This window comes from Conger conger, chromosome 9 (genome assembly GCF_963514075.1).
Source record: "Conger conger chromosome 9, fConCon1.1, whole genome shotgun sequence".
NCBI lineage: Eukaryota > Metazoa > Chordata > Actinopteri > Anguilliformes > Congridae > Conger > Conger conger.
This window is the reverse complement of record NC_083768.1, coordinates 41619178-41647128: the sequence shown is the minus strand read 5'-3', so window position 1 is coordinate 41647128 and position 27951 is coordinate 41619178. Positions and strand designations below refer to the sequence as shown.

Sequence of the window (27951 nt, the reverse complement as noted above, 5' to 3'; positions counted from 1 at the left end):
GACTTCACTCACAAAGTGGGGATTTTACACATATACCTGAAACTTTACACGCAAAGTGGAGACTTTACTCACACGCCTGAGACTTTACACACACACCTGAGACTTTACACACACACCTGAGACTTTACTCACACATCTGAGACTTTACTCACACACCTGAGACTTTACACACACGCCTGAGACTTTACTCACACACCTGAGACTTCACTCACAAAGTGGGGATTTTACACATATACCTGAAACTTTACACGCAAAGTGGAGACTTTACTCACACGCCTGAGACTTTACACACACACCTGAGACTTTACACACACACCTGAGACTTTACTCACACATCTGAGACTTTACTCACACACCTGAGACTTTACACACACGCCTGAGACTTTACTCACACACCTGAGACTTCACTCACAAAGTGGGGATTTTACACATATACCTGAAACTTTACACGCAAAGTGGAGACTTTACTCACACGCCTGAGACTTTACTCACACACCTGAGATTCTCCTCACATACCAGAGACTTTAGGCACACACCGGAGACTTAACAAAGAGAGAGACCGGAGACTTACTCACAAAGTGGAAACGTTAATCACACCCCTGCCAAAGATGGACATCACAGGCCTGTCTGGCTGTGAGTATCTCATTTTCTCTCAGACACTTGACACTCCCAGGAGAGTTTTTACTTTAAACCGGAGACTTTACTCACACAAGAGACTTTAAGAGACACATCTGAGACTTTATTCAGCAAGTGTAGACTTTACTCAGGAAGTGGAGACTTTACTCACAAACCTGAGCCTTTACTTGTTCACCTGAGACTTTGTTCACAAACAGTGAGTCTCCCCCCCACACACACCTGAGCCCTCACGCTCTACTTTAAAGCAGAACCGGGCTGTTCTTCTCACTATTTATGTAGCTCCCCGTGTGTTGGTGTACGTTGCTGTAAGTTTTCAGTTGAAACACATAAACAGATCACAGGATCATGGTCTTCAATGAGGATGGGAAAAAAAGCTGAAAAATCTCTTTTTCTGACCCCCCTCCCTCCCTCCCTCTCTCTCTCGCAGACCCGTATGTGAAGGTGAACGTGTTCTACGGCCGCAAGCGCATCGCCAAGAAGAAGACGCACGTGAAGAAGTGCACGCTCAACCCCGTCTTCAACGAGTCCTTCATCTACGACGTGCCGGCGGAGCTGATGCCCGACATCGCCGTGGAGTTCCTGGTCATCGACTTCGACCGCACCACCAAGAACGAGGTGGTGGGCCGGGTGGTGCTGGCCGCCCACAGCCCCAGTTCCTCTGGCGCCACCCACTGGCGGGAGGTCCTCGACAACCCTCGCCGACAAATCGCCAAGTGGCACAACCTCAGCGAGTACTAGCGGCTGACAGGGAAGGCCCTTTCCATCGAAGGGCCAAACCTCTCACGTCAAACCTTTCCCCCCCCGAAAAATGCAACAACAACCGTAAACGAAATGAAAGGGGGACTTGTACAGTGAACTGTTTGCGTCAGTTTAAAAAAAAAAAAGAGAAAAGAAAAAAAAAGAAGAAATAATAATAATTAAAAAAAAACTTTGAAAAATAACCACGATGATTGCTATGGTAACGGGGGCTGTTAAAAAATCTGAGAAAATCTGAAAGGACTTTTGGAGAATTAGCACAAAAACGAGCTATGAGTCACTAAGAAAAAAGAAAAAAACTGAATGATTGGTCATTACAAAGAAACCAAAAGCTGTATCGAACAAAGAGCAAATATATATATATACATATACACACATGCAAGACTGTTAAAAATGGATTCAGTCCCATCTTGTCAGGGGATTATCCAAGCAAAATTCACTTAACAAAATGGAAGAAAGAGAAAGAACAACTGAGAGTCTAGGCCCCCCCCCCCGTCTCTCTCTCCAACCCCGCCCCCCCTTCCTCAGTGGTGTGTACTTTCAAAATACTGCATGCCTAAAAAAAAAAAAAGATATTGAAAAAAAAAAAAAAAATCAAAGACTGAGAAAAAATGAAGATGCAATGACGCTACTGGAGCTCTCCTCACTTTCCGCTTGTGGTACGGTTTCCTCCTGGAGGAGAGGCAGGGAACCCAGTCCCTGTTCAGGACCTCGAGGTGCACCTTTCGGACAGTGCAGAGGGCAGAGGGGCATGCCCCTGGTGTGGTAAACGTTTACTCTGTCTGCTGTTCTGTGATGAACAAAAAAAAAACAAAATAACATCTAAATCCATTCATTCAGAGTCCCATCGTTCAGAATCGGTTTCGTCCGTGCACCTGTACCCTGAATGGTAGTTATGAAACCCACAGGAGCTGATCTGTCTAATATGAATGAGTTTTTTTTTTTGTTTCGTCTTTTTCCCCCACGTGTCTTCAGGTCTGTATTCTGACTAAGTCTACAAATATGACCGGGGTGTGCTTAAAGGAGCAAGGTGTGTTCAGGTGTACGCTTTTAGAATCTTAATCAGTCGTAATCCCCATTTTAGCTTTCAACAAAAATAATTAATAAATAAAAAAACTTTACCAGCTCCATCAAATCAAGTTTTGGAGATCTGACATTGCCCAAAGATCAACCCAGCTCACACTAAAATGTTCTCACAATGCAACGAGAATGCTTTCAATTTACACCATTACCACTGCAACATTGTGGGAACGTTTTGTGTTAGCTGGGAAGAATCCAATTGAGCTGTAGAACCCTGTGAGAATATTTTTGGTAATTGTTTTTTTTTTTCATTTTATTCCAACTCCCCCTCGGAGACTGTGGAGAATTGTTCCGGAAGAGTGGCGCAGAAAGGGGGCATCACAGATGGAGCGAAGTCTCGGTGGAGTTCGCTCTAACAGAAATCCCCGCTGTGTTCTTCACAGCGTCGTAATTACAGTCATTACTTTTTCGCCACGAGAACCGTAGTCACAAGCACAGCGTTGCGTAGCGCGCCGCGAGAATGGCATTGTAGTACATATAAATATAAATAAATATAAATAAACACGTCCGCGGCCTGTTTATAGAGCGCGTGTGACAGCACTGCCACTTTGAACATGATAGTGTACAGTACATGAGCCCAATTTGCTTTGTGGCCGGTGAACAGTAAAAGGGATAGTGTACAGTACATGAGCCCAATTTGCTTTGTGGCCGGTGAATAGTAAAAGGGATAGTGTACAGTACATGAGCCCAATTTGCTTTGTGGCTGGTGAATAGTAAAAGGGATAGTGTACAGTACATGAGCCCAATTTACTTTGTGGCCGGTGAATAGTAAAAGGGATAGTGTACAGTACATGAGCCCAATTTGCTTTGTGGCCGGTGAATAGTAAAAGGGATAGTGTACAGTACATGAGCCCAATTTACTTTGTGGCCGGTGAATAGTAAAAGGGATAGTGTACAGTACATGAGCCCAATTTGCTTTGTGGCCGGTGAATAGTAAAAGGGATAGTGTACAGTACATAAGCCCAATTTGCTTTGTGGCCGGTGAATAGTAAAAGGGATAGTGTACAGTACATGAGCCCAATTTGCTTTGTGGCCGGTGAACAGTAAAGGGGATAGTGTACAGTACATGAACCCAATTTGCTTTGTGGCTGGTGAACAGTATAAGGATAGAGGCTTCGTGTCTATGGTCCGTGTGCCCGGAGTTTGTGACATCCCACCTCTCTGTAAGACTGTGCTGTAAATAGTGGCCCCTTGGATTCCAACTGCACCTTAATCATGTGACCAATGTTGGAGTGGAGAGGTTGTGTGTGTGTGTGTGTGTGTGTGTGTGTGTGTCTGTGTGTGTCTCCTGTGCATGTATCTCGAGACGTCAGAGATACTATCCTGAACAAACGACCGTGAGAGTCGAATCCCCCCCCCCCCTCTTTGTTGTGGTCAAAACACGGTGGCTAACAGCTGTGAGAAGTGTAGATTCCTGATTCCCCATTTTTCCAGTTTCCAGTTTTCCAGTTCGGACGTCTCCGAACATGCCGCCGGTCCGATGTACCTCTCGGAATGTGGCCGGAATGTGGCTCCAGCCCTGTTCCCCTTCCTCGCTTTAACAGCGGGAGAGGCGTGGCGTATATATACTGTAATACAGAGCAACAACGACCTTACCCGTTTCCTTACCAAATATAGCCCGCGTATATATAATTTAAAAAAAGGTGTCATCATTACTGTATATTACTGATAGTCTACTGTCACAATCCCTTTGGTTGCACATCCTGTGAGAACAGAATGTTGTGTTCTTTAAAAAAAAGAAAAGTAAAACGATTTCACATGCCGTGTGGGCCAGAGATTTGCTATAGTCCGTTTGTGGGGATCACGGTTATAGCATAGGTGCGCGCCATCTACCAATTTGCAGGGAATATATGCAGATAAGCAGAGGGAGGAAAAATGCTGCAGCAGTACCAGAGTCCTCTGCAGACTGGGGTTTAAATCAAGGAAAGGATTGGCCCTCCGGCAACTGCGTGCCGGCAAGTTGATTCAGCGCCCGAGATCGAAAGGGCCCTCACCTCAGCGGGGTCAAACGCATCAAGAAAATATGTTCCGTTGGTCGTTTTAAAATTCTGTTTTCCATGGAGCTCCTCGGAGGGCTCGGTTTAAGAGGCTGTGTCAGCTCGGTCTGTGTCCCGATATTAATGTACAGGAGAGCTCCCGGCCGCAGCCGTCAAATCAAATTAGCGTCCGCGCGGTTACCTCAGACGGCGCCCGTCGGACGTTTCGGAGGAGACCGGCTCAACCCCCCCGCTACGCGGCCCACAATGCCCGCCGACGGGGACGTTTCGTTTCCACCCGGATCCCCGGAGACGGAACCAAATGAGCGCGGTGTCGTTGTCAGTCAGGACCCATTAGCGCGACGCGCTAATGGGTCCGTGTGTTCGGAGAGAAGCTTCAGGCATGATGCTCTTGCGAGCGGTTAACTGAAGCCCATCTTGTGTGGAATGAGAAACTGTTTTTTCCGGGCATTGAAAGATCACCCTAAGGAGTGGGCCAACTCAACCTTCAATTATCTCTCTTGTTCCTCTCTCCATCCTTGCCCTCTCTCCATTTTTGCCTCTCATATCATCTCTAAATCCCTTTTCCTCACATAATTTTGTACTTTGGAACCCTGACAAAGAAACATTGTTGAATTTTAGATGCATGTCCCCCCTACTACCCCCCCCCCCCAACACACACACACACACACACACATACCTTCACTCTCTGACCATGGTACCCACAAGGCTTCACAAGAAAAAGAGAGAGGGAGAGAGTGAAAGAAAGAAATGTAGAGAAAGCCCTTCCTTCTCCTTTTCCCCGGTCGGGTGCAGTGCAGTCCAGCAGACAGACAGCCTGAGTTTATCGGCCGGGGAGGTGAGGAAGATGAGTTGCGGGTTTCCAGCGTTCCCGACACGGCTGAGGAGGAACGGGACGTGTCACAGAGTGGGAAAGACCGGGATCACACACACACACACACAAACTCAAGACACGCACGCACATGCAAACTAACACACCGAGAAAACCGGGGAGGTGAGGAAGATGAGTTGCAGGGTTCCAGCGTTCCCAACATGGCTGAGGAGGAACGGGACGTGTCACAGAGTGGGAAAGACCGGGATCACACACACACACACACACACACACACACTCAAACTCAAGACACGCACGCACACGCAAACTAACACACCGAGAAAACCCTGAGAACCAGAGTCACTCCCAGAGCTGGAGGTCTTGGTTCATTCCGGGACACTCCATTTTCATCCAGAAGGAAAGCCGCTGTGATTCCCCAAAAATTGGGAAGCTGCTTCCCAGAGTGTGTGTGCGTGTGTGTGTGTGTCTGTCTGTCTGTGACGGCTGTTTTCTTATTTTTTATTTTGATAGGTTTGTTTCTCGCAGATTGAATCGATTCATCAGACGGTCTGTAGGCTATAGGCTTTGTGTCCCCTGCATTAGGCACTGTTTTGCCGTATCTCTAGCGTCAGGGTTGAGTGCAGGTGTAGAGGGGACCTGAACGGTCCAGTCCTGTGGGTGGAATGTCACCCGAGCCCAATCCGACTTCCAAAAGCTAAGAGCATAATCATCTCCCGCTCAGTTTCACACAACTGCATTAGAACAGAATATTGTAAAAAATAAAAAAATAAAAAAATAAATGATTTTTAAAAATCTTGTTTGCAAGTGTAGACATGATGTTCCCAACATAGCCTCGAACATGGTAATATCTTGGGTGGGATTTGCGCATGAATGGCAGCGGATTGTAGGTTCGTGGACGGTGAAAGGAAAGTCGTTGAAATGGGGCTGACTGCTTCGGTCACCCTCTGCCACTCCGTTCGCACCACTGCCAGCAGACGTGGGGTTAATGTGCGCACCGTCCCACCCGTCTGTCCCACCCGACAGCAGGGACGCCGTGTACATCAGTGTTCCTCCTCGTCTTTTGAAAAGAAAAATACACTGAATAACAGAAAGAACACAAGGTACCGCTTTAAAAAGTTTGCGAAAAAAAAAAAAAAAAAAGTTTCGAGGAAACTCACGGTTTCACCTGCCTCGCCAGGTAACCCGCCCAGGTGAAGGTGCCATTTTGGGATAACCCCCCCCCCCCCCCCCTTGTGATCATCATCATTTTGTCATCGAGTGCGTTGTACACCTGTCAGGTAGCACTGTCTGTCTGTACTCCGAAGGGCTGTGTATATGCTTTCATTTTTAGGGTGCCCTCCCCGCTGTAAATCTCCCCAAATCCCCCTTCCCCCATCTCCACTTCGTGTTCACCTGAACTCCACCTACTGTCTCTACCTCTCTCTCATCTTCTGTTCTCTTGTATTATTGAACTGGGGTTAAAATACAAAAAAATAAAATAAAAACAAGAGAGAGAGAGAGAGATGTGAATTGCAGTAATTACAATGATCTTAATTGATATCAGTGATACTTTTAAGGTAAATAACTTTTACATGGAGAAAAATAAAATAAATAAAACGGAGTAACCTGAACTGTGTTTAAAGTGCATATTGCCTAAGTCAATGCTGAATATATATACACTAATGCTAACTTGTATGTTGAATTTGTTAACGCACATTGAACGTGCAAATAAAAACTGATACACCAGTTCTGCCACTTGAGTGTTCTCTCTTTGGTTTTGCAACACACACGCACACGCGCACACACACACGCATACACACGCGCACACACGCACACGCGCACACATACACACACGCACACACATACACACAGATACACACACGCACACACACATATACATACACACACAGACATACACACACACACACACACACGCACACACACACGCTCTTACACATGCACATGCACAGCACACTCCTAGCACATATAAACATATGTAGAATCTTCAGCATTAAAACTAAAACAGTTTATGTGAGACCTCACCAGATAAAAGGCACTATAAATGTATCTGAACTTCTGCAGACTGGTCGCCTACACTCAGACAACCGCATATGAGGCCACTACACTACAACCGCTCAATTTCCCCTTTCAGTTGTGGAACAAAAAACATCTACAAAGATGTTAAAAGATGTTGAATAAGGAAGAAAAAGCCATTTTGCAGACATGAACACAGTAGTCATCGATACCTGAGCTACGTTTACCGTGATGACTGATCTATTATTATCACAGAATACTGCGTTACAGTTATGTCGTTGTTGCTATAGTAGTAGTTTTCCATTCGTGTGGTGCAGAACGCATGCTTATTCGTGCTTAGTAGTAAAAGGGTAAGAATGCGCAGACACACACACACACATACACACACACACACACACACACACACACACACACTATGCAAGTCACAGTACATATGCAGCGAGTAGCACCAAGTGGAGCAAGTACAAAAAAAAAAGCTCCACCCTTCCGTAAACTAAATAGAAATGAGTTGTTATCGCAGACAAATTTAGACTCCAGGCTGTATCTAAAAACCACAACCGCAAGCGGCCGAGGGACAGTGTAGCTATAGCCTTCCCTCTCAAATACACATACCCGTCGGGCTGTGGGACCCAGTCGCTGGGGCTGCTTCGGTCAGTGGTTCGTCGTGTGTTTACACTGCGTCTGCATTGCGTGCGCTCACAGGACAACTTCTAACTTTGGCACTTATTGACTATAGCAACAATACCAAAATAATTATGAAGCTGGAGGTTCAGTGACACAGGTGAGTGTATCTGTATATCTTACAACGGTCTACAGTAGCGATAGGCCTGTATATATTCTTCATTCCCTTAAGAATATCCAACCCAAAGTTACAATGATCGGCTAACTATGTCTTGCTAAGTTTTCATGGTGTTTTTCTACAAAGCGTTGGGTTAACACAGATAGCTACCTGGTGCACATTTGATATAAAAGTTGTAAACAAAATAGAAAATAAAAGAAAGTTTTTATATTAGCAAAGGTATAACGTGTCCACTTTCCATCACACAGACCTTTGTTTCCAGTTGCGGCTGAAACTAGGGAATTGAATTCGCCCTCAAACCGTAATTCATTTCGCCCTTTCAGCATTCTAGCTGCTCACGTCAGTGCAACTTGCTGGAAAAAAAGTCTTTTGTTTGGATGACTTTGGGAACTCCAAAAAGTACTTGCAGCGAAGAGATTATACCCACCTGTTCATGTGGAACAGAATATTGCTGTTTTAAATTAGCCTCGTATTTATAATCCAGTAGTCTCCCCATTTGCTATTAGTTAAGAGGGCTACACCAGTTAAACACTAGCTTATTTAGACATAATAACAGACGTAACGTGAGTTCAATAATGTGATGCAGCGCATGCAATTTGATTTGATGGTAGTAGTAGCCAATCTGACATTTAGGAAAATATTTGGGTATCTCTCCTATTAGCATGAGCTTTCCTATTATTAGCTTGCTATGTCTGATTACGTTATTTCTGACCACATTTCTGTTTAAACATGTCAGTTTACCGCTTCACAATGTGCTGTATTAAAAAAAAAGATATATAGATAAATATAGTCGATGAATTTAAAATGACTAACTTCCCAGGCCTAGCTGAACTGCAAGCCCGGGGTCTTTCCTAGGCGTAGTGCCTGCAGAGTTCACTCTTGATCAAGAGAACTAGGGAAGGGCGTCACGGCCGTGCCCGCTGGGTTCTCGCGTCACGTCCTTGTACCAACAACAAGGCTACTGTTTGGTGGTAGTCTAAGAATTGCTCTTGCTTTGAATGGGACCCGACTTTAACCTTGCAGTTGTAAAGAGAGAGTAAGTCTCTGGGGCAGCGAAACGTGGTTACGCCGATCCAGGGCAATCCACCACATTTACATTTAATTCACATACAATTAAGAAGTTAATTGAAGGCAGTTTACATTGAGGGATTTCACACAGCGCGCAAGGATTTGCAAGCAACTGCTGGGTGCCAATCCGTAGATTAATATAAAACATTCTACATTTGTAGTTATAGCTTTAGTCCACTTTGAAAAGTATTACTAGGCCAATGTCTTATAATTATTAGATAGCTACATCCAAGACGTATAATTCTATTGCAACGAAACACTGAATTTGTCTGAAAATGGTTGATTCATTTTTCTCAGAAAAAAACAACAACAAAAAACAATTCCCTGTAAACGTTTCGTCCCATAGACAAAGAACCACAGCCGTGAACTATGTTGTGATTGCCAAAACATGCACACACCCACCGTGTGGGCTGACCTTGCGACGACAACAATTTCTCACTCACGTCTGAACGACATTCAGACACTAATTGGCATAATAATTTGGCAAACGTATGTAGTTTTGCTAGATTGTCGAATTGGGTGCACACTGCACGGGAATGAGCGGCTCGTAGCACATTTAGCGTGGCAGCGGCTACAACTGCAGCGCTCCCGGGGTGAATGTCACATGTTAACGGGCCACTCAGTGGCCTTTGGCATTATCACATGAGAGTGCGCTATAATTAGCCAGTTCCTCTTTTGTCCAAGGGTGCAAACGGTGTCGTGGGCCCGTCCATCGTCAGAAGAGCTATGTAAGCGCCTGCAGAATTTCTAGTCTAGTCACCCCGCGAGCGTTTCATGAGTCATTGTTGTCGGCTTCAGGCAAGTAGATGAATGACCTTTCAGCGGTAGCGGTACTTGTGATTGCAGAATCCTCGCTGTGTGATTAGCTTTTCATTCCCGTCTGCGAAGTGCTCCCGGGCCTATTTGGCCCTGAGTGCGGACAACCTTCAATCTACTGCCGATAACAAGATGAACACATCAGTATTACCGCCGGCTCATTTTTACCCCAGACACTGCAGTCAGCGAACCGCCCCCTCTCTCTCTCTCTCTCTCTCTCTCTCTCTCTCTCTCTCTCTCTCTCTCTCTCTCTCTCTCTCTCTCTCTCTCTCTCTCTCTCTCTCTCTCTCTCTCTCTCTCTCTCTCTCTCTCTCTCTCTCTCTCTCTCTCTCTCTCTCTCTCTCTCTCTCTCTCTCTCTCTCTCTCTCTCTCGAAAAACAAGTTAGAGTTATTGCCAAGACACATCATCCATCACATCCCATCAAAGAATATTAGCGACTCTACACAGCAGGGAGTATGAACTGCGGAACGAGGAAATATGAGGCCGATGGTGATGAGGAAGCCTCGTCTAAAACAAGACAAGTGGAAAGAGAAAAAAACACAAATATCACCTTCAAGATGCGTTAGAAATGCAGCCCAAGGCCAAAACACGCAGTGAAACAAAGATGGAAAATTACAAAATACTATAAATAATAATCAGGGCCACAGCGATGAATTCTCAGGCCTGATATGACTACTATCAACACTACTAATCATGAATAGGATAAATTACCTCACAGGGTTCAATAAAGTAGCTACATCTTATCTTAATACTAGTACTAGGGGGCGGTAAGATAATTACTTGGGGGCGACATTAGCTCAGTCGGAGGGTTGCCGGTTCGATTCCGTCTTGGGTGTGTCACAGTGTCCTTGAACAAGACACCTAACCCCCAAATGCTCCTGACGAGCTGATTTGTGCCTTGCATGGCTGGCATGGTGTGTGTGTGTGTGTGTGTGTGTGTCTGTATGAACGGGTGAATGAGAAGCACCAATTGTACAGCGCTCTGGAAAAAGGCGCTACATAAATGCAAGAATTTCCCATTAAATAGTAATGATAATCTCTCCATTTAATAGTAATAATCATCTCTCTGACTGTTATAATAATAGTAACAGTAATAATAATGTCTCTCTGGCTGTGGTAATAATAATAATAATAATAATAATAATAATAATAATAATGTGTTTCTCTGTGGCTCCAGGCCCAGGTTTGTGGATGGAGTCAGTGCGGGGGCCAGGGGCCACAGGAAGCCGGGGGCCGGGGGCCACAGGGGGTCTGTCCCGAGAGTACAAGCTGGTGATGCTGGGGGAAGGAGGGGTGGGGAAGAGCGGTGAGTAAACACTCCTCTTTTCCCATGTTCCCTCTCTCTCTGTAGCTCATACCATCTCCCGTACTCTTCCTCCATCCCTCCATCTCCCTTCTCCTTCCCTCCCTCCCTCCCTCCCTAGCTCTGACCCTGTCTCTCTTCCTCCATCTGTTATTCCCTCTTGCCATCCCCCTCTCTCCTCTCTATCCTGTGCTCCACTCTTTCTGTGTCTCGCTCACCCGTTCCCTTCCTGTCTCTCTCACTCACATCTCACTCAGATTCAGATTCAGTTCCCCTTTTCCTCGGTCTCTCCCTCCCACTCCATCACTCTCACTCTCTCCATCACACTCTCTCTCACTGTCTCCATCACTCCCCAGTAATCAGGTAGCAGGGTTTTTGGCTCTCTCTCTCTCTCTCTCTCTCCCTCCCTCCTCTCCATCTCCATCTCTCTCTCTCTCTCTCTCTCTCTCTTTCTCTCTCTCTCAGCCTTCTGGTCTCTCGGGCCTCTTAGCAACAGGGGGCGGGGTCACGGCCTTGATGCTGTGGCACCTAGCAACTGTTTTCCTTTTTGCGGCTGCTGTTGCCGTGGAGACTGGAAGTATTCACCTGGTGTAGGTAGCGGTAATTGCATCGGTGGGATCATAAAGACTAAAAGGCAGAAATCATTCAGTACTCACTCCCTGTCATCACAGGAATGAGCACACACACACACACACACATACACACTCACAAATGCACACATACAGTACACACCCAGGCATGCGTCACACACACATATTTATGTATTTATTAACCTTTATTTATTCAGGGCAGGTTACCTGAGCACACAGGCTCTTTTACTGCAACGCCCTGTGAATGCCCCATGTCTTTGGACTCGCACACACACATACACACACACACACACACAGGGTCCCGTTACCCAGAATCTCACCCTCTACCCCTCTCTCTCCTCAGCCATTATCATGCAGTTCATTAGCCACAGGTTTCCTGAAGACCACGACCCCACCATAGGTGAGTATGTGTGTGTGTGGATGTGTGTGTGTGTGTCTGTAAACTCTGAGTCTGTTTGTGATGTGTGTGTGTGTGTGTGTGTGTGTCTGTAAACTCTGAGTCTCTTTGTGATGTGAGTGTGTGATGTGTGTGTGTTTGTCTGTAAACTCTGTTTGTGGTGTGTTCCCCTGCTGCCCCGCCCGGTCCTACAGAAGGGTACACACCCACACCCACTGTTCCTGCTTCTACACCACCTCCTACACCTTCTACACCACCTCCTACACCACCTGCCCCCCCCCCGCGCCCCGCCCCGCCCTAATCCCCCCCGTTTCTCTCCCCAGAGGACGCCTACAAGACGCAGATACGCATTGACGACGAGCCCGCCAACCTGGACATCCTGGATACAGCAGGACAGGTGGGTGAGCCCCTGCCTTTATAACACCTTAAAGAGCATGTAATAACCGCTTTATACAGCATTCGTAAACATACCGCACTCGTGTTATTAACACTTTATAACGGTCGGTGAAAAGACCTGGTGTATTGGAGTGTTTCAGTGGTCACAAACTGAGGTCATGGCGAAGTTATGAAGACCTTGTGAAGACACACTTATGATGGTTTGGACAGATGAGTGTCAACATTTAAGGTTAATTACAGTATTCTAAGACAGGGGCCAGCAAATCACGGTCCTTGAGGGACTGAGAACTGCTGGCCCTCCTTTCACCTGGGAGTCAGGTGTGAAGACAGTCTGGCCAATCACTAGCTCTAATTACCCGGGAGAGAAGAAAACCAGGGCCGGATTTGGATTTGAGGTTCCAGAGTTTATGATCCCTGTTCTAAGACATACTGTACGTTCTTCGGACGTAATGCTCTTTCACGTGTAATCTTTCACATTCGTGGCTTTTCACAAGGGTTGCAGGGAGCCGTTTGAAGCAGTTCTCTCACTTTTCTGTGTCACTCGATGGCCTGTCTTCCCACACAGTCCTGTTCCCCTTTCCCCCCGCGCTCTTCCTCTTTCGCTTCGGAGGCCCTCCCCCTCTCGCTTTGACGCGGAAGCCGCGCGCGAGCCTGACAGCAACCGCAACGCCGAGAATAGCAGCGTGTAGCAACACGCAGCGGTGACATCATGAAGGGAAATTCAGGCGTGACATCACAGAAGCAGTGTACTCTCACTGCCTTGACATCGCAGCAGAAAAACTCAGGTATGACATCACAGCTGTGATACAAAGGCACCGTATCGCGGCAGCCGTGACATCATACCCGGTGAAACGGGCGCATCATAGCGTGCAATAGCCGCACTGTTACGCCGAGTGAAAGAGAGGTGCAGGATCACAACATTACACAGTGTAGAACAGATGCTGTTATGCAGCAGACAGTAAATGGTAAATGGTTGGAATTTATATAGCACCTTTATCCAAAGCGCTGTACATTTGATGCTTCGCATTCACCCATTCATACACACACTCACACAGTCACACACCAACGGCAATTGGCTGCCATGCAAGGCACCGACCAGCTCGTCAGGAGCATTTAGGGGTTGGGTGTCTTGCTCAGGGACACTTCGACACAGCCCGGGCGGGGATCGAACCGGCAACCCTCCGACTGCCAGACGACTGCTCTTACTGCCTGAGCCATGTCGCCCCCAGTAAAGAGCAGGGGAGCGTGACGAGGGCCAACCCCTTTAATCACTTATGCTTTTAATTATTATGCAATTGCTGCCGCAGTCTGCACGTGGTCCGTGGGTGGTTTTGCAATCTAAGCCCAGGTAATGGGTCGGAAGGCAAACTGGTATTCTCACCAGGCCCCCACGGCTAGGCCCGGGCACCCATAACACAGGGATATCGCCGAAACGCAAAAACACCCCGACGACAGAGTGTGCACAACCGGGGTGACACTCACAGCCGTCGCCACGGTGACACAGCGGCTATGACATCAGAGTACACGCCCCGGAGTACTTTTCCACAGACTGCCGGCTCAGGTGCGAGCAGGTAGCCCCTCCCCCTGCGGTGTCACTCAGAGCCTGTTCATACATGCGCCTCGACAACAGGCTACCGCGCCCGTGTCTCTCTCTCTGTCTCTCGCTCTAATATCAGTGAATCACCTCCCCTTCTTTCTTAGACACAGACACTTACATCATCCCGGTCACTGGCTCGCTCTCTCCCTCCTTCCCTCCCTCCCTCTGTTTTTTTTTCATCCCCTGTACTGATCTCTGTCTCTATCTCTATAAACTCCTCTGTCCCTCCCTCTGCCCTGTGGGTGTAGCAGTGCCTTTCTCCAGAGCCTTGTCTCTTCTTATCTCCCTCTCTTCTCGTCTTCTCTCCCTCTCTTCTCTTCTCTTCTCTTCCCTCCCCTCCTCCTCTCCTCTTGAACATGTTTGGAAGATGCGGTCGGTTAAATCATTTCTCTGGCGGATTCCGTCCGTCTGAAGGGGATCGTAAACGGGCCTGCAGAATATTGTGCGGTCTGGACCCAGGACAGGTGTTTCATTAGCCAGAGTAATTCAGCTACAAGAGCGACAGCCCAGCAGTCAGGGCCGCCAAAAACGTTCCACTCTTTCTCTCGGTCCTGGATACAGGCGGTCCTGAGGGCTTTTAGAGACGTCCTTCATCCAGCACTTTATACACGGCCAGGGATTCATTTACTGGCTCTGGTTAAATAATTAAGACATTAGGCTGGAACGGAGGATGAAAAAAGGCACAGAATGTCTTCAGCGGAAGGGGATGGGGCGTGCAGGGAATTGTGATATCATCAAGGCTGGAACGTAGTGACACGGTGACTTCCATTCACTGCATGTCAGTAGCGGCACATTATGATGTCACCAGCCACTTACATTCTACCGCATGTCGGAAGTGGTTGTGTTCCGCATTATGATGTCACCAGCCACATCCATTCTACATGTCAGAAATGGCTGGGTTCCATATTCTGATGTCATCAGCAACTTCCACTCCACTGCTTGGCATTTCCTGCTCTGCTCTGCGACTGGGCGACCTCTGACCTCTGACTCTGCCCCCCCCAGGCGGAGTTCACGGCGATGCGGGACCAGTACATGCGCGCCGGGGAGGGCTTCATCATCTCGTACTCCATCACCGACCGGCGCAGCTTCCAGGAGGCGCGGCAGTTCAAGCAGCTCATCTACCGCGTGCGGCGCACCGTGGACACGCCCGTCGTCCTGGTGGGCAACAAGTCCGACCTGGCGCACCTCCGGCAGGTGAGCCGCGATCACCCGACGCTAACACGCCCGCGACGCTAACACGCCCGCGAGGTCACGCACACGCGCGGGGTGGGTCACATGATCACACTGACCCCCCCCCCCCCCCTTTTCCCACCACACTCACTAACAGACCTGGAGAACGTTTGGGAAAAACGCCTCTCTACGGTTTCCGTGTTCACTGATGCGTTTTCTCCCAGCGGTGTGCAACAATTTTCGCAACAACGTTTTCACAACATTTTCACAACACTTTTCGCAACGTTTGGCACGCTGCCCCGCCTCGGTGTTCTCACTAACCTGCAGCGAGTCCTTCCCCGTCCGCCAGGTGTCGGTGGAGGAGGGCCGGGGGCTGGCGCGGGAGTTCCAGTGCCCCTTCTTCGAGACGTCGGCGGCCTTCCGCTACTACATCGACGAGGTGTTCGTGGCGCTGGTGCGCCAGATCCGCCAGCGGGAGGAGGAGGCGTCCCGGGGGGGCGAGAGGAAGTCGCGGCGACACCACTCCTTCTGGACCCGCCTGAGGTCCCCCTTCCAGAGGAAACAGCACTCCGAGCACTGAGGGAGGGGCGGGGGGGCAGGGGGGAAAGGGGGGCGGGGGGGCTGGAGTTAAGCGCCATCCACACCAACAATGATAACTTCAACAATAAATATATAGTATTAAAAATCGCTCTAACTCAAGTGGATGTTGGGCGTTCACTGTTGTTGTTGGGATCGCTTTCAGAATGATTTTTGACTAAATGACTATAACTATAAATGACTATAACTATAAATGTATCATTTTAAAAATCGTTCTGATCCAAGTGCCCGAACGATAAAAACACTTGACAGCCAAATTAAAAATCCATTACAATTTGCACGGCTTCACGTTCAGAATGGCCGTTTTTCAGAAGGTTATCGTTGATCGGCATGGAAGCTCGCATCCTGATCGTTGTATCGTTCTTGGTGTGGACGGGCCTTTAGGGTGGGGTGGGTCACGGTGGGGCAGCACACACCGCAGAGAAAGAGGGATTAGGATGAAAAAGACGGAAGAGAGGTCAGGGAAACAGAAAGATGGATATTCAGAAAAGGAGGCTACCCTACATTGAGAGAGGGCTGCGTTTGACGGAGGAGAGGACTGTTAAGGAGGGAGATGAAACGTTGGGGAGAAGAGCAGGATTGAGGGACTGTGGATGTCAGGAGAAGGTCTGAGAGAGAGACAGAAGGAAAGATAGAGAGGTATAGGGAGATATTAGGGGCATAGAGAAAGCTGATGTCTTTGTTTTTCTGTTGTTTTTTTTGTGATGCCACAAACAGGTTCTCTGTGAATTATAGTCCAAATGCAGTCTGCTGGCCATATACTATACACTGTGTCAATGTGCAGAGAACCTTTTGTTGTTTTTTTAATTTTATTTTAATATTTATTATACATGATATGAAAATGATGCTTGGTACAGTTGGTTGGTTTCTTGTCTTCTGGCATGACTGCATGTCAGTTTGTACAACTGCTACATAACGCGTTTTAAAAGCCACAGCTAGCTAACATATATAGCCTTAGCATTCCGGATAGTTTGTGTCAATCACACAAAACCCATACATAACCCACTTTTGTTTTGTCCAGACTTGCATTCGCACTCTTCCCAGACGAGGGCGGCAAGATGCAACATAACCGTACCAGCCACCATTTTGTTATCGTGTGCAAATGGTTCTAATTCACATCAGACGATTATCAAGTTCGTTTACAGTAGAAGCAGGCCTTGCACATGATCTTGTGCAGTGCATTGTGGGAAGCGGTATATAGGCGGGCGACGTCCTTGTAAGCTTACCGTAAGCTAGCCGACGTAGAAAGAAGAGCGCAGAAGGCATCTTGGTGCATGGACGATTCCGCAGATTCTCAGTCCTGACGGTTAGCTAGGATATTTATTTACCGAAGTCTTCAGCGCAGCCGTTTGATGGAGTTGATGTTACCTTAGTTTCCTGCCCAGCTGAACAATAGAGATGATATTTATCCTAATTTTTGGCACAGCTGGACAATATAGAGGATACTAATTCCCCTTTTTGGGGCAGCTGGATGTTAGAGATGATATTTACCCTAGTTGTGTTTTTTTTTGGATACTGTGGACACTGATATCTTCCCTGTTTCCTGGTTGGTTTTTGGCACGGTTGGATATTTACCCCAGTATTCCGTAGGCTCTCAGTGCAGTCGTACCCTAAAACTGATATATATCCCAGTATTTGGTAGGTGTTCTGAAAACGAGTTTATTCATACATTTACCGTGACCTTTGGTAGCTGTTCAGCGCGGTCAGACGTTAGAACCAATATTTACCCAAGTCTTTGGTAGGCTTTCAGAAAAGGTGGACACTAGAGTGGGTATTTACCCTAGTTTTTATTAGATTTTCAGATAAGTCCTGGATGTGGCACCAGGGGCACTGCCCTGCTGTCATCGGATTGGTCTGCACTGGCACTGCAGGGCTCCTCTGTCATCTGATTGGTCTGCACAGGCACTGCAGGGCTCCTCTGTCATCTGATTGGTCTGCACTGGCACTGCAGGCTCCTCTGTCATCTGATTGGTCTGCACTGGCACTGCAGGCTCCTCTGTCATCTGATTGGTCTGCACAGGCACTGCAAGGCCCCTGCTCTGTAATATTAAAGACTTGAATGGCTTACGCCTCTCCACAATGGGATCTGAACATGACTTCTGTTTATAGCGGTCACTAGGGGACCGAACCACCAGCGGTGCACTTATTACACCCCGTTATATTTTGCATCTTGACTGTATGTGAGCTCTGGCAGTACTAAATGCTTTCTAAAAATGTTTTATATGGGGCCATGTACTAGACAGTGCTGTTAGTTGTGTGTGTGTGTGTGTGTGTGTGTGTGTGTGTGTGTGTGAGTGTGTGTGCGCGCGTTTGTTTTGCGTGTTTGTTTTTGATGTCATTTTCTTATCAGCGTGGTTGATTATTGTGTTTTCCTTAATTTATTTTCTTTTAACATGCTAGAATAAAAAGGACTGAAATTTTTCGAAAATTGTTTTTTTTGGGGTCCGTTTCATGATGTTTGGTGTTCATAGGAGTTTCTTAGAAACGGAAATAACAGGAGTAACCCTCGAGGCGAGATTGTATGGTCAGGTCCGTTTATTATACGCCCCCGCGTGGCCATTGCGTAATTGTTTTTGTTTTTTTAACAGGCAAATATGACAAGAACTACAATTTTGGTTTACAATGATGGTTTAAATGAACCAATAAATGAACATAGTGTATTATAGTGTAATCGCTGAGTAAAAGATCAATTTGGATCTACGTTAGAAATATAAACAGGGATACCAATTTGTTGCCCTTAAATACGACACATATGAGGAAATTAGGCTTACCCCACAGTATCAAAGATTTGAACAATTATATGAATAAGAACCCCGGAGACTGGAAGGGGCTTCTCGGTGATTTAGCTTGGTATGCTAATACGAATAAGTGATCAAGCAACTTTTCTATCCCAATTTATTTTGGAAATTGCATGTAATCTTAGGAGCGACATACCAATTCCTTTAATCGTGTTCGGGTATCGGAATTATAAACCTATCTATTGTAAACTAATCACAATACCTGTAGTTGGGAAAATTCCGTACATGGCCAGGTAATTTGTGTACCTGTACCGTAATTTTCTAGTACTTTAAAACATTCCGTATTTTAGATTTATTAGCGAACGCACTTTCAGCTGGCAACATTCCATTTCTGTCCCTCTTAAGACACCGTCGTTGTGTACAACCAAAGTTCATGTCAAAGTGAACATATTAGCTAATATTGCTAACTGGCTAGTACATGTGACCAAAGGCTTGGCCGTTTCGGGAACGGTTTCATATACCACAACGCACCACAGTCCATGTATTGCTAAGCTGATCCGTTCTCCCGAAGGAGATTTATCTTATTGACTCGACATACGCTGTAGGGTGACATTGAACCTACGCCGGAGGAAGGCCCCACTATAGCCTGGGTTACGAGTGGAAGTCGTTCCCAGTTGAAGAAACATGGATTCGTGGGTTCGTTTCAATGCTCAGAGCCAAGCCAAAGAGAAGCTTTTCAGGTGAAGTATGCCAATATTACTATTATCGGGGTGTCTGTCAATCAGCCAACGCATTTTTGCTGATAACAACGCGTTTAGTTTGCAGCATTAACGTTATAGTTAGCTAGCTTGTTTTTGCAACTGAATTATTCATCGGGCCTCTAATGGACATAAAATGATGCACTTTACTCTTGCAGGCTCTGCTAGCTTGTCAGTTGCCGAACAAAACTTATCTCACGCCGTTTCCACGAACTGATGCTTTACGAACAATTTCTAGACAATAGCGTAACCTTAGTTTGCTCAAATCTAAAATAAGAAACGTAACCGTTAAAAAAACCCCAACTGCCCTTAAACTAGTGACATGATTTGCTACTATTAAGATAGCTAATCTTCTGCCATTAAGCTATCAGCTGGCAAAGTTAGGTCATTAAATACATTTGCTGAAAGTGTTCATTCACAATCTAGCGAGCGAGCGTTAGCTTATACATCCGTACAAATTGTATATGCATCTATGAAACTGAAGGTTTAGCGAGTTAAGTGCTTAACGGCAGTGGTTGTTTAACTAACCCTACGCGAACGTAACATACCAGCTAACTTATCATATAATTATTTAATTTCTCACCAAATTCGTATGTCCAGTGTGATGTACAAATGTAATATTTTACGCATTTATGCGCATTTGCACATAAATACTCTGGCATGCTCAAATGGCTTCAAAGCTACGCTGTGATCCCGTTGATTGACACCTGGGATGCAGGTGATTGATGCCTCCCTCCAATCACTGGCTGTAATTGTCAAACAACGACTGGAAACCTGTGGCTCTCCTCATTGGTCGCCTCGGCTTTAGATCAACAGTTCCAGAACTTGTGGGCCTGGTGAATTGTGGGTTGAATAGAAGTGGGTCGCCACTGTTTTCATCTCCCCGTTGAGCAGGGCAGAACATTCACTGTAAAACATTACTTATGTCATTAATTATATAAAAAAGTATTTGTATAGAACATCTTTGCAGTTAATGCTTTTAAACTTATTCCCCGAGCATAATTAACATGAGATATTAATTCCAGATAAACATTGCATCTTAAAGGTAAAGAAAAAACAAAAAGACATTGCACCAGTTACTTGTCCTGGTGTGCACACAGGTGAGTTATATGGGCTGTTTGACGATCCCTGTCTTTGGTGAATACTCAAAATAGTATTTTACAGTTTTTTACAATCGTTTTCATACTTGTCTCAATACCATGTCGTCTTTTGCAAAACTCTTCACACAGTGTGCTTTTGAAACACGCACCTGAGCACATCAGTTAACTTTTGGTGCAAAATGCACTTCAACCACCAAAACACTTAATATTTCACCCAAAAGTGACTCATGCTGCCATAACTATAGCATATGCTTTCTCCCATAAGACTACTTTGTCACTCAATGTTCAATGAACTACAAAACACAAACAACTTGGAGCATTGCTAAATACATATATTATGTGTTTCCCTTTCCTCTATTTTTGCATCCACAAATATTTCAAGCCAAGCAGCTAAAGAAACTTTTGATCTGTTGGTTTGTCTCTCACAATAGATGTCATGACTGAGTGTGGTAAATTTACAGTAAACTGTAAATGAATGAAAGTTTTACTATATTGGAAACCCAGAATAACATTTTTTACTGTGCAATGTAAAACTATATATGATAAAGAAACAAATCACAAAAGCAACAGTATTCTTCAGAGGGTTTACAGTATTTTGACGTTTGTTCTCACAGTGCAATATACTGTAATTCAGAAAAGAAAAATACAATACAATCAATTACTCAAAATACATTACAATCAATAACAAATACATCCCAAAAACCAATATTTTCACTATATACAGTCATTTGCACATATATTGTCTGCCTATCAGCATCAAAAGTCTACTGTTGGCCTGGTCCATCCATCCTGTCCTATGGCATTTAGCCATAGATTTTCATCAACATCACTCCGAATGTTATCTCTTGCTATACACCGAGGAAAACATATTTTTGTGTGCCTTATCCAGCCCTGGATGTGTTCCACTGTTATGTCCATACACCCAGCAGCCATTGTATCTAGAAGTGTTCTGTTCATGTGGGTGGTGGTCCTAGGCCTTCACATATACCTTCATAAACTTCATATTGGTACATGAGTTCCTTGACACCCTCAGAGTTCCTGTCAAAGGGGACAGTGTACAACTGTTTCATCCTCTGATACATCTGCTTTTTCTGGAGACTTCTCAAATCACAGTACTACTGTAATATACACATCAATTGAACTCCTTCAGTCAGAATGCTGTAAATACTGTATAGTACCTGTTGGTTTGCCAGAAAATCCTCACTATTGAAGCCACTGTGGATCTAGGCAAGTTTGGTTGAACCCTCAACCTGCTTCCCTCGGGGACAGACCATGATTTACCACATGATCAATGACTGTGGCTCTGATTTCATCAGACACAACTGTTCTTGCTCTTCCACGACATCTTCTTCCTCTACCTCTGGCTGCATCCCACCAAGGCTAAAGAATGCAAATGCCAATCCAAAGGTGGCCCCTTTTATATATGTGGTAACGGGGCACAAACAACAAACACCTGGGTAGGTTGTTCACTGAAATGACAGCCAGGTGTTTCAGCAGTACATATACAGCAGTAATAGTGGAAAAATCTCTTCAGTGACAACTACATCTATATTTACCCTATATACATGCACATTTCAATGCAAGTATGATCACTTTTTTATAGATGGTAACAAGGCTGCAAACAAAAAAAATTGAATAAACTGAATATACTTTATGCTCAAATCAGAATGATCTGTCGTATGTATTTCAAGCATATAGTTTCATTTATCTGCCAAAATACAGCATATTTCCTTCCACAGTGATCAGAATTTTATTGGGTTTTGAACTGAAAGTTAACTGTTTTGAACAGAGTATCTAAATGTCTGCAACATTTGCTGTATTTGTACAAACTTTTGCTGGTAGTGAACACTGACTGAGAGAGGTATTCATGAATTTTGGAAGAAGTGGTGATTAAATGCCTTTAGTATGAAAGCAATGCAAAAATATCCACAGTTTAGTTCACATAGTCTAATGATATGGTGAATGTGTTAAGTGTTTTGAAAAAGTGGACATGGTCTTGAGACAAGTGTGAAAACGATTGTAAAAAAACTGTATGAAGTGATGACCGTGATGCTAAAAGTATATAATTGTTTAAGGAAAATAAAATTACTCCCAAATTATTGAAGTCCTGATTATTGATTGTACTGTTGTCCGTCTTCAGGGCCGTGCAGTACGCCTGCACGTTGCTAGGCTACACGCTGCAGAAGGGCGGGGCGGGCGGCGATCTCCTGACGAAGATCAAACAGCTGGAGGCGCACGTGAGCCTGGTGCGGAAATGTAAGTAAGCCGATAGCGGTTATGATGTCGATGGGTACTCCTCAGCACTGAAAGAGAAGAGACGCTCGTGGAAGGAAGGCTTGGTGTTAAAGCCGGTTTATAATCCAGCGAGTGTCGCTCCACTGAAATCGCGGAGTGTTCATGAACGTTCTATTCTCGCCCGACGAAGACTGTGGCCGTTGTCCTTCGCAAACAAAAACATAAACCCGCTCCAGTCGGCAACAGTTTATAGGCTACCAAATGTCGTGCTACCAGCGACGTCCTTTGCACGTCACTGGACTATAAGTCGGCCTTGAGCTGTATTGAGTTCTGACTGTCAGTAACATGGAGCTGCACTTGGATACAATAACGCGCATTGTGTGTGTGTGTGTGTGTGTGTGTGTGTGCGCGCGCAGTAATGCGGCTGGGGAACTCCGCGGAGGCGCTGGAGGCCGCCAAGCGGGCGATCCACCTGTCGGACTGCGTGCTGCGGCTGTGCATCACCGTGTCGCACCTCAACCGCGCCATGTACTTCGCCTGCGACAACGTGCTCTGGGCCGGTAAGACGGGCGTGCTGCCCAAACTGGACCAGACCAAGTGGAGCCAGCGCTCCTTCAGGTGGGTCTGGGTGTGGAGCAGGGTGGCGGGAATATGACCCCTCTTCCCTGCTCTTGTCGTGATATGGTGTAATGTAAATGTAATGAATTTGGTTGACGCTTTCATCCAAAGCGACTTACAGTTGATTAAGCTAAGCGGGGACCAATCCCCCCCCCCCCGTCATCGTACATTCTTGTGTTCCTCTTTCTCGGCAACAAACTAGACCCAGAACAGGCCTGAAGTGGCAGGTTTTGGGTGGAGCGTTAACAGCCCCCTCGCCCCTCTGCAGGTACTATCTCTTCGCCCTGATCCTGAACCTGACGCGCGACGCCTACGAGGTCAAGCTGCTGATGGAGCGCGAGTCTCGGAGTGGCGGCGGGAAGGGGGCGTGGCCCAGCCCGTCGGCCCCGCCCCCGGAGGCTGGGGAGGAGCTCCGGAGCCCCGCCCAGCGCTTCCCGGGCCCCGCCCCCGTGAGCGCCCTGACCAACCGGCTGCAGCGGGAGCTCCGGCTGCTGACGACCGTGCTGCGCTGCAACCCGCCCCTCCTGCTGGACCTGGTCAGGAACCTGTGCGACCTGTTCATCCCCCTGGACCGGCTGGACCTGTACCGCACCGGGCCCGGGTTCGTGGGGGCCTGTGGCCTGACATCGTCCGTCCTCTCCCTGCTCACCATCCTGTACCCCTGGCTCAAACTCAAACCGTAACCCCCCCCCGCGGGCAGTGCGGGACCCCTCCGATTGGACTGTGTCATTACAGAGGAGTCAGAAAGGAAGGAGAGAGTGAGAGAGAGATAGTGGTGTGTGTGTGTGTGTGTGTGTGTGTGTGTGTGTGTGTGTGTGTACATGTGTGTACACACGACAGGGCCTGTTCCCTCTCTAAAGCAGTGTACTCTTTCTCTGGGCTCTGCCACGGTTTTACAGGGAGCAGGTGGAGTGTGTGCTTTTATTTTTGTTTTGTTTTTTGGAAGTGGGAGAGGTTAGGTCTGGGATCAACTACCTGTCTGCCAGAGTCGATTTAAAGTGTGTTCTCCTGGAGGGTGTGACACACGCACACACACACACACACACACACACACATATGCACACACACACACTCACACACATGCCTGCGTACACACACACACACACACACACACACACACACACACACACACACATACACGCACACGCATCCTTCAGAGAAGGCTGTGCTTCTAACTGTGTCCAGTAGAGGACAGTCTAGATCCACTATTGAGCAGTGGGTTCATTTTGATGCACGTTTCATTGTGGAGAGAGATTCATTTCTTTGTGAAATTTTGATTGGGGAGTGTATTTCTGCCCCCCCCTACTCATTTAAGATGAGGTTAAACTAACATGGACCACGGGCCCAAAATGTGATTCTGTACTATACACTGTATGTAGTTTTAACAGTTGCTATATTTTTCAGACCTGAGTTGAAGCCATAGTTTGTGTGTGTGTGTGTGTGTGTGTGTGTGTGTGTGTGTGTGTGTGTGTGTGTGTGTGTGTGTGTGTGTGTGTGTGTGTGTGTGTGTGTGTGAGAGAGTTTGGGGAGGAGTGTACGCTGAAATGCTGACTCTTATACTGTATATTGGTGTGTGTTTTAAAATACTAATTTCATACAGGAGCTTTGAAAGGTGGACAGAATGGTTGTTGGTCTCACCCCTCCCACCCCCTTTTAAAGGTAATGGTATTGTCCACCTTCCCTTGATATATGTGTTGGCCTGTTCCAAATTCAGAGAAAGAGGTGAGCCTGCTTGTGTCGGTGAAAAAGGACTGTGAACAGAACCAAACTATTTTTGCCGTGCTGAGGGATGGCAGAATTTCTACTGGCCGTGGTTGAGAAGGGGGTGCATGTTGCTTGTTGCTGACCCTCTACAGATTTTAACTCATTATGGAACCTGGTTTCACACAATATTGCCTGTTGGGAAGTTAATTACAGACAGAATTTTATAATTGTGTAATCTAAAGAGACTTAAGGGGCACCCAAGGACGTTCTCCATCATTACAGTTTGCATCACTGTTGTTTACTGTGCATAACTAATTAGCGTTGCAATAAGGTGATTAAACGTAGGAGTATTTTTATTCTGGGAAATGTCAGTTGATATTTCGATATGAAAATATTAGAGTGTTTGGCTTGGATGCACCAAGCACCCACGAAATGCGAGTTTTAAAATTCCTGGCACGTCCAACCAATCACTTCCTGCTTTTTTCCCGCTCTTTGTTTTCTTTTACGAACCGCCTTGGGTGCCTTTTAACGATCACGTGACTGTGACATCACAGAACTATTGTACAGACATCGAGCGACAAGCACATAGGAACTATGTTAAATATTGTATGGTATTGTAAATAACCAGATTTTTAAACACTTTATGGTTATGATTATGAAGGCAAATGGTATGTTAAAGATGTCTTCCTCTAATTTCTTTTTTTTTTTTAAATAAAGCCCTGGGAAGAAAAACTGTAAATCCCGACTCTAAAATGCAACCTAACCTTAACACGGCCACGCCCGTTGATGGCATTAAATGCGAATGTTGTCATGCGAAAACTGAATGCTATTTTTCTTTTTTGGTTCATGTCGTCATGCTCTTGCTGTGATGCATTAAACTTTTTGGCCTGAATAAATGGATGAAACGGTATCGGATGGTGACACTTTGTGCCGATGGAATCGAGGTGAAAATGTGACCATATGTGGTTTACCCTGACAGAGCTAAAATGTAATTAAGAATTTGTCATTTATTTATTCCTTTTTTCTTTCTTTCTCCGGTTTGGAAGCATACTACATATTTACACTGGCTAGCACAACGTTAGCACTGGACTAAGTGAGTGTTCACACTTGGACATTCTAAACTGGGCTAGCACCACGTTAGCCCTGGGTTAGTTGACTCTGTTCCAGGGCTGGGTTAATGACTTTTGGGGGTTAGTCCCAAAATATCACCAAGCACAATGTCAAAGTAGCCAGTGTGATCGATTAACCCAGAGTTAACAAATGCTTGTTTAAACACCGGGACAAGCTAGCTCTGGGTTGTAGGCTAGGACAGTGGTTTCCAACCCTTGTCCTGGAGAGCTACTGGATCTGCTGGTTTTTGTTTTCACCTTTAAATCTGTACCCTGCTGAGACCCAGATAACCAGGCGAGGTGAGATAACTGTCATCAACTGTAATTAATGAAGTAAATGCAGAGAAACAACAAAAATCAACAGACTCTGTAACTCTCCAGGACCAGGGTTGGAGACCATTGGGCTAGGATAACCTGAGGCTAACTACAGTGCAGGGTGAAAATTACATTACATTAATGGCATTTGGCAGACACTCTTATCCAGAGCGACATACAGTTGATTAGACTAAGCAGGAGACAATCCTCCCCTGGAGCAATGCAGGGTTAAGGGCCTTGCTCAAGGGCCCAACGGCTGTGCAGATCTTACTGTGGCTACACTGGGGATCGAACCACCGACCTGTCCCAGTCATGTACCTTAACCACTACGCTACAGGCCATCGTATAGTGTTGTATAGTGTATGGTGAAGCTGAATTTGGTTCAGAGGGAAGATCGCCCCCTACTGGCCCATCACTGCCTCTTCCGGCAGCCCCTTGTCTTCTCTTAAATGTAATCGTCCGATTGGCCGATGGAATCCCCGCTCCGGGGGGCAGGGGGGGCCCTCCAGGCGTCGGGGCCGATGACCCAGTTCTAGAATGCTGCCGCATCACTGGGGCTGTGATGCCGTCGAGTGACTGCATAATCGCCATGGCGACGTGAGTCATCGCAGTGGGCTCTCTCTCTCTCCGCCTGTACGGCGGGGCAGGACTGCCTGTTCTCTCTTAACGAGACCGAGCGGAAACGCGTGTCTCTTCCCCGTTTGTCCGGAAAGACGGGGGTTGTCCTCACGAGGGGTTCGCGACAGACACTCGCCCCTTCAGCCCTGCTAGATAAAACATTCACTCGCACATTACACTGTCCACTAGGCACGTCGAAAGCATATTACTAGAACAACGGTTACTGATCTTTCAATGCAATTAAGTCACAGAACACCACTCCTGTGTGGTTTGTAGAAGTGAGGACTTAACAGCACACAATGGCTTAACAGCACACGATGAGTTAGCAGCACACGGTGAGTTAACAGCACACGAAGACAGCACACTGAGTTAACAGCACACGATGAGTTAACAGCACACTGAGTTAACGGCACACAATTAACAGCATAAAATGAGTTAACAGCACACGGTGAGTTAATAGCACATGCTGAGTTAACAGCACACGGTGAGTTAACAGCACACGGTGAGTTAACAGCACACGGTGAGTTAACAGCACACAGTGAGTTAACAGCACACAAAGCTCCAGCCTACTGGCATATCACAAAGCTTATCTTCGGGTTTTATGTTGTTGCCCCCTTTCCCCCCCCCCCCGTCGCCGCACAGCCAGAACACCTGACAGATCAGGAAACACACCTGCGCTTCCTGACAACTGCTCTCTTCCTGCCTCTT

At 46.4% G+C, this 27951-nt stretch overlaps 3 protein-coding genes across 3 annotated transcripts in view; all 3 read left to right on the top strand.

Annotated features, from left to right (window-relative positions):
* The window catches only part of syt11a (synaptotagmin XIa), a 28401-nt gene extending 24283 nt beyond the window's left edge, over positions 1-4118 (top strand). Inside the window, exon 4 of the mRNA XM_061256117.1 lies at positions 1064-4118. Coding sequence (XP_061112101.1) covers positions 1064-1374 — 311 coding nt within the window. The 3' untranslated portion in view covers positions 1375-4118. The remainder of the gene's footprint in view (positions 1-1063) is intronic.
* Positions 4119-7773: 3655 nt separating this feature from the next.
* On the top strand, positions 7774-16031 carry rit1 (Ras-like without CAAX 1). The gene is made up of 6 exons (XM_061255247.1): positions 7774-8095; positions 11176-11304; positions 12235-12291; positions 12612-12685; positions 15284-15475; positions 15801-16031. The coding sequence occupies exons 2-6, from the start codon at positions 11190-11192 to the stop codon at positions 16029-16031; spliced, it is 669 nt and encodes a 222-aa protein (XP_061111231.1). The 5' UTR covers positions 7774-8095; positions 11176-11189.
* A 3174-nt stretch (positions 16032-19205) lies between these two features.
* Positions 19206-26111, top strand: pex11b (peroxisomal biogenesis factor 11 beta). The gene is made up of 4 exons (XM_061255647.1): positions 19206-19526; positions 22785-22900; positions 23296-23497; positions 23766-26111. The coding sequence occupies exons 1-4, from the start codon at positions 19471-19473 to the stop codon at positions 24178-24180; spliced, it is 789 nt and encodes a 262-aa protein (XP_061111631.1). The 5' UTR covers positions 19206-19470; the 3' UTR covers positions 24181-26111.
* Positions 26112-27951: the final 1840 nt, after the last annotated feature.

Coding starts and splice junctions, on each gene's coding strand:
- rit1 (XM_061255247.1), top strand. CDS start 11,190: ATGGAGTCAGTGCGGGGGCCAGGGGCCACAGGAAGCCGGGGGCCGGGG. Junction 11,305..12,234: donor AGGAGGGGTGGGGAAGAGCG/GTGAGTAAACAC, acceptor CTCTCTCCTCAG/CCATTATCATGCAGTTCATT. Junction 12,686..15,283: donor TCCTGGATACAGCAGGACAG/GTGGGTGAGCCC, acceptor TGCCCCCCCCAG/GCGGAGTTCACGGCGATGCG.
- pex11b (XM_061255647.1), top strand. CDS start 19,471: ATGGATTCGTGGGTTCGTTTCAATGCTCAGAGCCAAGCCAAAGAGAAG. Junction 19,527..22,784: donor GCCAAAGAGAAGCTTTTCAG/GTGAAGTATGCC, acceptor GTCCGTCTTCAG/GGCCGTGCAGTACGCCTGCA. Junction 22,901..23,295: donor CGTGAGCCTGGTGCGGAAAT/GTAAGTAAGCCG, acceptor GTGCGCGCGCAG/TAATGCGGCTGGGGAACTCC.